General features: G+C 42.6%; 1 protein-coding gene across 10 annotated transcripts in view; it reads left to right on the top strand.

Annotated features, from left to right (window-relative positions):
- Positions 1-8,136: 8,136 nt before the first annotated feature.
- SENP6 (SUMO specific peptidase 6) overlaps positions 8,137-11,141 on the top strand; it is a 448,534-nt gene continuing 445,529 nt past the window's right edge. For 7 of the 10 annotated variants that reach the window (XM_029595592.1, XM_029595591.1, XM_029595594.1 and 4 more), the window contains exon 1: positions 8,141-8,518. In XM_029595592.1, the coding sequence (XP_029451452.1) occupies positions 8,485-8,518 (34 nt within the window). In that variant the 5' untranslated portion in view covers positions 8,141-8,484. Of the gene's footprint in view, positions 8,519-11,141 lie in introns of all 10 variants that reach the window. The other 3 variants (XM_029595602.1, XM_029595595.1, XM_029595601.1) reach the window with 2 other exon arrangements.

Here is an 11,141-nt window from a genome sequence, read left to right as displayed (position 1 = left end):
TTGAGTATGGAGACAGACACACATTAGTTCTTTTATTAAACAGGTTTTTGAAACCACCAGGTGGCAGTAATGAGCAGGTATGCCCGGCAGGGCTGTGGTCCCTCAGGTACTGGAACAGCGATCCAGGAAGGCTGAGCTGTTGAGAAACTGTAGAAAGTGAGTAGGCAGAGTTCATGAACAGAACTAGATGACAAAACTCACATAAGGTCTCAAGGAAGCTCAAAGGTTTAGGCCCTCGAGGAGCGAGTACCTGGTTCCAGGGAAAGCTCTGAGAAAGCGATGGTAACTCACAATTGTTTGTAGCAGCGATAGCTTTCAAGCAGTAGAGAATCTTCAGTGTCCAGGATCTTGGGCCCTCGGGGAGCGAGTACCGGTTCCTATCTGTAATCTGAAAGTAAAGAAAAAGAGTGAGGCCCCTGAGGAGTGGGTACCTCTGGTAAGTCCGAGGAGGGAGAGTAGCTAGGGTAGCGGAGAGCGAATCCCATCCGCAGCAACCAGGAGGAAGCTAGGTAACGAATCCCCTTGCTAACTCAGTTTGTTAGCGATAACAGAGACCTTTAAATATTGGAAGTGGATGACGTCATCTCAGGGGGACGCCCCTGAGGTTCACACTCTTGCTGGTACTTCCATTGGAGCACGCGCGCGTGCCCTAAGTCTTCAGGAAACATGGTGGATCTGCAACGTCAAGCCGGTCTGGGGACACCGGAGGGAGATGGCATGGAGACACTGCGGCAGCCAGCCGTCCATCAGACCCGGAGGGAGTCGCCACAGAGGTAAAGAGGGCAGAGTGAGGGCATCGAGCAGCAACGGTCGCAACAGCCATTTCCACGTTCGAAGATTTAAAGACTGCCTTTTCCACAGAACCATGCCTACATCATCCGGACCCCAACAAACCATTCATCGTAGAGGTCGACGCCTCTGACGTCAGTGTGGGGGTTGTACTGAGCCAGACTGGAGACTCCAAGTCCTTACGTCCCTGCTCCCTGTAGTATACTTGGATTTTCAGAAGGCATTTGACAAAGTTCCTCATGAGAGGCTTCTAGGAAAAGTAAAAAGTAATGGGATAGGTGGCGATGTCCTTTCGTGGATTGCAAACTGGCTAAAAAACAGGAAACAGAGTAGGATTAAATGGACAATTTTCTCAGTGGGAGTGGACAGTGGAGTGCCTCAGGGATCTGTATTGGGACCCTTACTTTTCAATATATTTATAAATGATCTGGAAAGAAATACGACGAGTGAGATAATCAAATTTGCAGATGACACAAAATTGTTCAGAGTAGTTAAATCACAAGCAGATTGTGATAAATTGCAGGAAGACCTTGTGAGACTGGAAAATTGGGCCTCTGTATCGCTCCATAGTGAGACCGCACCTTGAATAATGTGTATAATTCTGGTTGCCACATCTTAAAGATATTTATTTATTTATGTGTTGAGTTTTATATACCGTCATTCGGTAGAGCCATCATAACGGTTTACAAAAGTATACATTTTTCTTAGCAGTTGTGTAATAGAAAAACAATGTGAACGTTATACATTTTCTTAGCAGTTGTGCAACAGTAAAAACAATTTGAACAATATCAGAAATAAGCATATCAAGTCCAGTGAGCATTATTAGGTTGGATGAGGAAGGGTATGCAGGTTCAGGATGAAGAGAATGTATTAAGAGGTTTACAACTGAGAGTTCAGTTGAGAGCTGGGATAATCAGACGTCTGAAGGTCAATGTAGAATTTGCGGAACATTAGTGTTTTTAGGTCTTTTTTGAATGTTTTTAGGTCGTGTTGGGTTCTCAGGAATTTAGGTAGGGTGTTCCAAAGTTTAGGTGAGGCAATTGAAAAGGCTCTTTCTCTTGTGGTTGCCAGATGCGCATCTTTGATAGGGGGAATGTTTAGGTAACCTGAGTTATTAGAGCGTAGGTTTCTTGGAGGATTTTGAGGGATTATGTTTAGGTTGTTAAGACCTTGATGATCATTGTTTAGGATTTTGTGGATTATGGTCATTGATTTTTAAGCAATACATGCAGTAATAGGGAGCCAGTGAAGTGAGGTCAATATTGGTGTTATGTGTTCACTTCTTTTTGTTCCAGTTAGGACTCTGGCAGCTGAGGTCTGCAGTATTTGGAGTAGTTTGAGGGATGAAAAAGGTATTCCAATTAGTAAGGAGTTGCAATAGTCGAAGGTGGAGAAGATAAGAAGTTGTAGTACAGTTCTGAAATCGTAGGGGTTGAGAAATGGTTTCAGGTGTCTTAGGGTTAGGTGTCTGTGGTATCCTTCTTTAGTTTTATTTGCTATGTGGTTCTTGAGAGAAAGTTCTTTATCAATGATAACTCCGAGGTTCCTGGTGTGGGTGGTAGGGATTATAGTTATCATTTGTTTGTCAAGTATTGTCAGGGGTGGTGTAGTTGGATTGGGTTTTTTATCCATGAGTATTACTTCAGTTTTGTCAAAGTTGATTATGAGTTTAAGGGAATTTAGGAGATGTTTGATTGAGATAAGTAGTTCTGAGGTTTTCTTGTAGGTGTATTCAATCGAATTTTGTATGGGAATGAGGAGCTGAATGTCATCAGCACAGAGGAAGTGTGTGATTTCATATTCTTTTAGTAGTTGGCAGATGGGGAGAAGGTATATGTTGAAAAGGGTGGCTGATAAAGCTGATCCTTGAGGGACTCCGGTGTTGAGGTTCATTATTTTTGATAGGTTGTTGTTGATTAATACTTGGTATGTTCGATCAGATAAATAGGAAGAAAACCAACGTAAGGTATTGCCAGTTAAACCAATTTGGGATAGTCGCTCTAATAGTATATTGTGGTTCACTGTGTCGAAGGCGGCTGAAAAGTCAAGAAGAATGAGCAAGTATTTTTCACCTTTGTCAAAGCCTCTTATAATAATGTCATTTAGGGAGATGAGGAGAGATTCCATGTTTAGATTTTTTCTAAAACCATATTGGGATGGAGGTAGGATGCTGTTTGTCTCCAGGTAGTCATCTAGTTGAGTGTGTACGACTTTTTCAATGGTTTTGGCTATGAACGAAAGGTTTGATATGGGACGGTAGTTGGTAAGGATTTCCGGATCTAGGTTGTTCTTTTTAAGGATTGGTTTGATGACAGCAGATTTGAGGCATTTGGGGTAGTTGCCTTCAGTCAGTGATAAATTGACAATTTTGGTGATGGTTTTTGATATGGTAGGTTCAATTGATTTGAGGGTTGTTATTGGGATGTTGTCTAATGGATGGCTGGCGGGGTTCATTTTATTTATTATAGATTGAATTTCACTGGTGGAGGCAATGTCAAAGTTTGACCATGATGAGGTTATCTTGTTGTTAAGTTTGGTGTTCTGGTTGTTGTTGGTTATGTTGGATTGGATTAGATGAGATATTTTGTTGTTGAAGAAATCAGCAAAGTCATCGCTTCCATGTTTGGTGCATGAAGACTCTTGGGTGGTTTTGGTAAGTTTCTGAACTATTGCGAATAACATTCTGGGGTTATGATGAAATTTGGAGATTTTGTTGGAGAAGAATTCCTTTTTCGCGTTGTTGATGATATTTTTATATTGAGCTAAGTTGTTCCGATAATTATTTAGTGTGGTAGTATTTTTGTTTTTTCTCCATTCTCTTTCTTTTTTTCAGAGTATGCATTTGGCAGTTCTGATATTTTCGTTATACCATTGGTTGTTGTATTTGGATTGTTGTTTAGTCTTTGTAATAATGGGATTGATGTCTGCAACTTGTTTTGTGATGTTTAGCCATGATGAGGTAGCATTCTCGGAGGTAGATAGATTGATGTTGTTTAATTCGGATTGAAGAGTTTTTTGTAAAAGTTCTATGTTGAATGGTGGACGGTAGGATATTTTGTTTGGGGTGATTTGAGGAGGTTTAAGGTTGACATTGGTATGTAAGTTAGCTTGGATTAGATGGTGGTCGGACCAGGGTATCAGTGTTGACAAAAATGAGGTCAATTGTGTGGCCTGCTTTATGAGTTGGAGATTGGATTATTTGTTCTAGATATAGAGTTGATAGTGCATCAATGATAGTTTGGCAGGTTTTTGAGTGAGTTGGTAAGTTGAAATGTATGTTGAAGTCACCAAGTATGATTATGGGTTTGTTGAGGAAGATGTTGTTCATAATATATTCAATTAGAGGTGAGCAGTTTTTATCGAGTGCTCCTGGAGGACAGTAAATGAGGCATATTTGCAGGTTTGGTGAATCATATAAAGCAATTTCCAATGGTGGAGGAATGTTAGATGTGCGAAGTGTTAGTTGCAGGCTTTTTTTTTAGATATAAGCATTAAGCCACCTCCTTTTTTATTTTTTCTGGGGATTGAAGAGGTGTTGTAATCTTGGTTGGATAGTTGGTTTATTAGAACTGAATCCGTGTTTTTGAGCCAGGTTTCTGTAATTGCAATGAAATCTGGTTTGTGGTCACTGTGTAGGTCATTAAATAGAGGTTTTTTTTAAATTTAGAACAAGTATTGATGAGTATGAATGAGAGAAGCATATAGTTTGAGAGTTGGATATGTGTGTTTTTGTAGTTTATTGGTTGATTTAGTTTGTGTGGAGGTTTCGAGGATGAATGTTTCTTAGAGGATGTAGGTTGATTATTTGGAGATGAGATCTTGTTGTTCATCTTCATATCTTTTTGAGTTTTTGGATTGAAAGTTGATTGAGATTGCAATATGAGAGTATAGCTTGCTTTTGGAAGGCAGTTGTTAGTGAAGCAGTTTTCTGGGTTTTTTTAGTGTTTGGAAGGAGCGGGTTGAGAAGGCAAGGTTTAGGTAGGGGGTGTCTGTGAGGGCAGTGAATAATGGGCTGCGCGAAGGGGCGCGCAAAGGGGCCTGCACCTTTGGACGCGCGCCTTCGGTGCACGGCACCTGGGATTAGGTTAAATTTAAACACCACCCACCCGGCCCCTCCTCTGACGTCAGGGGGCTGGCTTTGCTTTTCAGGGGGCTGGCTTCGCTTCGAGATGGGTGGTGCTGCAGAGAGGAGGCCTTTCCAAGGCCTGTGCTGCTGGTTGCAGGCGATTTCGAGGAGGGGTCGGCTCGTTAGGCTCCCTCGTTGCTGGTGGAGGCATTCGGGGAGGCCCCTGCGGAGCTTGACGACAGTGAGATGTGAGATGAGCCCGGCAGCGCTGGATGAGTCCCCGGGAGCTGGTGAGTGGGGACTGGCTGATTGACGGTGCTCTGATGTCTGGGGGGGGCGATGGAGAAGATGCGATGGAGAAGATACAGAGAAGGGCGACCAAAATGATAAAGGGAATGGAACAGCAACCCTATGAGGAAAGACTAAAGAGGTTAGGACTTTTCAGCTTGGAGAAGAGATGGCTGAGGGGGGATATGATTGAGGTGTTTAAAATCATGAAAGGTCTAGAACGGTAAATGTGAATCGGTTATTTACTCTTTCGGATAATAGAGAGACTAGGGGGCACTCCATGAAGTTAGCATGTGGCACATTTAAAACTAATCGGAGAAAGTTCTTTTTCACTCAGTGCACAATTAAACTCTGGAATTTGTTGCCAGAGGATGTGGTTAGTGCAGTTAGTATAGCTGTGTTTAAAAAAAAGGATTGAATAAGTTCTTGGAGGAGAAGTCCATTACCTGCTATTAATTAAGTTGACTTAGAAAATAGCCACTGCTATTACTAGCAGCTGTAACATGGAATAGACTTAGTTTTTGGGTACTTGCCAGGTTCTTATGGCCTGGATTGGCCACTTTTGGAAACAGGATGCTGGGCTTGATGGACCCTTTGTCTGACCCAATATGGCATGTTCTTATGTTTTTATGCTTGAAGAAGAGCAGCGCAGCACGAAGCAAAAGAGGAGCAACATTAACCCCCGCGGCCGAAGGGACTCCTTTCTCAAGGACATGAGGGCTGGAAGTGGAGGAGGGAGCTGCTGCCGCTAAGGCTGGAAGTGGAGGCTGCTGCTGCTCCTAATTTAGTGTGTGTGTGTGTGTGGGGGGGGGGGGGGGGGAGAGAGAGTGAGAAAGCATATGTGTTGGAGATCCTATTGTGCGTATGTGTTTAGGAGCCTGTATGTTTAAGTGTTTGATTGAGAGTCTGTGTGTGAGTGAGAACCTCTATGTGTGAGAGAGATCATGTTTGTATGTTTGATTAAGAGCCTGTGTCTGTGTATGATTGAGAGCTGGTGTAGATGAGAGAGCATGTGATTGAGAGTCTATGTATGTGAGAGAAAGTCAGCATGTTTGTGAAAGAGTCAGCATGTATGTGTGTAAGTGTGAAGACAGACAGCATGTGTGTAAATGTGTTATTAAGAGTTTATATAAGTGAAAGAGAAAAAGCATGTGTATATGTGCGTGATTGACAGTCTATGTAAGTGAGAGAGCATGTGTATATGTGTGTGATTGAGCGCTTGTGTATGACAGAGTGAGGAGAAAGTTGCAAGCAAACCATCCCTCCTCCTGCAAATTCAAAACAATCTTAGGGTACCTGGATATCAAACGTTCCCAGGTATGCAGAGCAAAGCATTTTTTTATCTTTATTTTTCATTATTGAGTGTTTGTGTCTGCTATTTTGAAATATTTTTTTGGTATCTAGAAATTTGTAATATGCGTTTTTAATTATTGGATATTCCATTCATCAGTTATTTTGAAATCTGTTCTTTTTGTTAGTATGGTAGTACTGCTATTGATTTTATATTTCTTGATTTGTTTTGAGGACTGGTGAAGTTTCTCTTTTTCCTTTGTTACACTGCATACAGTCTCTCTGGCTTGATGCGGTTTCCAGTTCAGATTTTGTCTGCATGTTTCTAGTTATGCTTTATGGTCTCTTTATTCTTCGTTAGGCGAGGGTCTGCACATGAATGAGGTGAGGTATTGTGCTGGCGTGTAATTTCTATGTAGGGCTCTATAGCAGCCTGGCTTGGTTTGTTTTATTAATAGTAGGTGTATTGGTGTCTTAAGGCTTGGTGTAATATTTTCAGTGTTGCTTTTTCTTAAGTAAGGTGATTACTGTTTTGAGTGCTGGAAATTGGTGGTTTTGAAATGGGATGTTTACTATTTATGCAATTTCTGTTCAGACAGAGTACTTATCTTTCTCTTGTGTCATTCTTAACAATAAAAATAATACTGGACTTTATTTTTTATTTCCACTGTGAATTGTAATGCGCAGTGTGTCACACATGTGAGTGTGGTCTGTCAGGTGTGCCACGATGGGAACTGTTGAGAACCACTGCTCTAGGGTATACATGTTTACATTAAATCTCTCCCCATATGCTTTAGAATGAAGACCACGGCCATTTCAGTAGCCAGCCACTGGATCGACTCCCAACTAGGTTATATACTATAAAGATGCAGTCTCCAGATCATTTATTTCCCCACTAGATCATGAATAATCATCCCCTATTTACTTGGCAGTGCATGTATGTATCTATATATGAACGAAAACGGACAGGCCAGCACCCTGTTTAATAGACATGTCAGCATGGTACTGCTACCTACTGCCAATGAGGGGAGCCTCTTCTGGGAAGAAGCTGATCAAGATGTGTGGCAAAAAGTCACATGTCAAGCTTCTTACCTACGATAATTATTTTTTATTTTATGTAATACGACTGGTTTTGAAACCTTTTCTTAAACTGGCGGGGGTTAGCCCAAATCCGCCATTTGGTGACAACAGTTAAGCAAATTTTTCTACAAATAAGGGGGAAAAGTCATATTTATTTACTACTGTGTATACAAAAGCCCAAGAGCTGCTCATCCTATAAACGACTCCCGACCCACTGACAATTATGTAAATTTCACAAACATTAATATGAGCAATTTATCCGATGTGACAAAAATTTTTTTTATGAAAAATGTACCCTCAAAAGCTTTTCAAGAGGGAGGAGAGGAAGAAAAGAGGGGAAATATTTTAATCTGCCGCCGAAGTATATAGAAGCAAAAAAAAAAAATGGTGAATTTTCTTAGGTGAAACGGGTAAGACTCCGGCCTCAGCGCTCGTTACACCCCCAATCCCCCGGCCCCTCCGACACAACTCCAGTCACGGACCGGGTCATAGTGTGACAGCCCCCGCCCCTCACACAAAGGCGGAGCGGGAGGCTGAAGCCGCGGCCTGCACTCCCCGCGAGACACCGGCCTAGCCCGAGATCACGCTGGCTTGGGTTGGTTTTTTTTTTTTTTTAATTTTAGGTGGGGGGGGGAAGGGGGCGCTGCTGCACCGAGTCCGTCCGCTGTGTTACTCGAGCGGGAGGAAAATAGCGAGAAAAAAAAAACCGCCACGACGATCTCTGGCCATGAGGAGACGCGGCAGCTAAGGGAGAAAGAGAGAGAAGCAGCGCGCATTATCCGCCCTCCCTCTCCGCCGCGGCACTAGCTTCCCCCCCCGGTTCGCTGTTAAATGCTTGCTGCCGCTGTCTCGCCCCTGGCAGCCGCTGCGTCTGGGTAGTGACTGCTGCGCTTCAGACCTCCCCCCTCCCGTCCCGTCCATCTGCCCGCTGTCCTCGCAGGAAGAGCCGGATCATGGAGTGAGCTGGAAAGATGGCTAGCAGCAGGGAGAGCCGCTTTCTGCAAGGTAGGGAGCGAGCGAGCGAGCTAGCGAGGCCATCCCGGGCCGGCGCTGCTTTCCGGTTTCTCCCCCGCTTCTCGATAGGGGGAGGGGGGGTAGGGTGCCGAAGGTTTGGCTGTGCAGCAGCACAGGCCCAGGGCCTGCGAGGTGTTCGGGGTTTTGCTTGGTTTTGCTAGCGGCCTCGGGTGGTGGTGGGGGAGGAGGACAGGCCGGCCGGCTCGGCCGAGGCCTGCCGCCGCCGCCGCCGCCGCTCAATTCCGGACAAACCGAAATCCACCCCCCTCCAAATCCGCTGCTCCTTAGCGTTTCTCTCTGGTGTTACAAAAGGGGGGGTTTGGTGAGTGAAAATAGGCAAAAGAAAAGTAGGTATTGCTGTTTTGTGCATTCTGGGGACTGACGGAAGAAGTATCTTTTTTTTCTCTTCTTTTTTTTTTTTTTTTAAAGCTGCTTTTAATTTTGTTACAAAGGTGAAGGTTTTCTGAGTGTGGCATCCATACAGTGTTGCTCATACCATAATGATCCAACATTACGGTTTTAACGAATCAGCTAGAATCATCTTAAATGCGAATCCAGTTCTTGTTTGTTAGCATAGTTAAAATTTGTAGGCTGGGAATAATGACTTAAAATGTTCAGCAGTAATTTATTTTTACGTACTACTTTCAGGATGGTAAAACCTATTAGTAACGTGAATAAGCATTGGTGGACCCTGGTCGTGAAATATTTTTTCCCTCATACATGAAATTTTGAAATGATGGCCCTCTGTATTTTTATATCTTTTTCTTCCTTATTTGTTATGTAAAGATATGTAAAGAAATGTAATAGCAATGTAAGTTCTCTCATGGATCACTTGTAGCAGGAATTTATTTGAAAATAATTCAAATATGGTGATATTAAAACATACCAATAGTTGTTTATAAGAGTTTCTTGGTATTTCTCTACAAAATGGCACCATGCTTTAACTTTTAAATATTTTTCAGATAAACTAGGAATTATTAGGAATGGAATGGTGTCTAAAATGGAAAATGTCATAATGCTTCTATATCGCTCCATGGTGCGGTAGCACCTGGAATACTGTGCTTTTCTGGTTGCTGCATCTCAGAAAAGATATAGTTGCATTGGATGAGGTATAGAGAAAGGTGGCCAAAATGGGAAAGGGGATGGAAGGCTCCCGTATGAGGAAAGGCTGAAGAAGTTAGGACTGTTCAGCTTGGAGAGGAGACTACTGAGGGGGAATATGACAAAAGTCTATAAGTTCATTAGTAGAATGGAAAGAGTAAATGTGAATCAGATATTTACTTTTTCAAAAAATACAAAGACTAGGGGACACTCAATGAAGATAGTATGGAGCACATTCAAAACAAATTGTAGAAACGTTTTTTACTCAACACAAGCTCTGGAATTCTTTGCTGGAGGACGTGGTTAAGGTAGTTAGCGTATCTGGATTTAAGACAGGTTTGGACCAGTTCTTGGAGGAGGCGTCCATAAACTACTGTTAACCATGTATACTTAGGGAATAGCCACTACTTATCACTGTGTGACATTTACTGTTTGGGATCTTGCCAGATACTTGTGAATTGGATTGGTTACTGTTGGAAACAGGATACTAGGCTTGATGGACCCAGAATGGAGATTCTTGTATTTTTTATGAATCTTCTCTGCAAATATATTCTCTAACCTAATATACAAGTAGAGCCAATTTTATAACATAAGGGCCAATGCAGTACAGTGCGCTAACTGCTGCGCACAGCTTAACACATGATTGGACGCGTGTCCATAACCCTTGATCCAATATAAGGATTAGAGCGTCCAAATCATTACGTAGCTAATACCACTCATCACATTTAAATTCATGTAGAAGAGGCTATTGGCTAATCCCCGCGATCCAATACATTCACAGCCAGTGCACCCTTGCAACTCAGCAAACTTTCCAGATATAGGTATGCCATGCTTAAGGGCGCATTGAAAAATAAAATAAAAATCCTGCTGCGTTTCCCCACTCCCCCCGCCTGTCCACCTGCCTGCTTGTCCCCGCAGGAAGAGCTGCATCAGGGAGTGATACTAAGTGGAGGAACCAAATGAAGCAGTATTTCTTTAAAAAAAAAAAAAAAAAAGTGTTTGAAAAAAATTCTTGACATCCAATACACATGTATGTTGTGTGTGTATATGCTGGTAGCAGGAGAAAACGGCCACTCGTAGATTGAGCGTCCATTTTCCCAGCACGCATGACAGCCACCTCTCCTGTGTGCCTGATGCTGAGGAGGCGCTAGGGACACATTTGTTCCTAGCACCTCCTTTTTTTTAGTGCAACCCCCTTATTTAATTATTGGATTGCTGGGTGCCGTTAGGAAAACGGGTGCTCAACACTGACTACCCGTTTTCAGCGCACAATTATTTCATCAGCCCCCATAATGCTTAAGGCTGAACTTGTACCATAATTTTCAAAGTAGACTTGGGTGCATGGGAATAGGCGTAAATGTTCATGCTTACGTTTACATGCAGACTTCTTGATTTTAGAAAGTGCATGTGTAAATGGTTTATCTTCCTTACCTTTGCCCCAGCAACACGTTTTGCAGGTACTTGTAAAAGTAAATGTAAAATTGCTTCTGCACTGATGAGCTCCTTGCTAATT

The sequence above is a fragment of the Rhinatrema bivittatum genome, chromosome 3 (assembly GCF_901001135.1).
Source record: "Rhinatrema bivittatum chromosome 3, aRhiBiv1.1, whole genome shotgun sequence".
NCBI classification, from domain to species: domain Eukaryota; kingdom Metazoa; phylum Chordata; class Amphibia; order Gymnophiona; family Rhinatrematidae; genus Rhinatrema; species Rhinatrema bivittatum.
The sequence above is the reverse complement of the archived record's forward strand: the minus strand, read 5'-3'. Positions and strand labels throughout refer to the sequence as shown.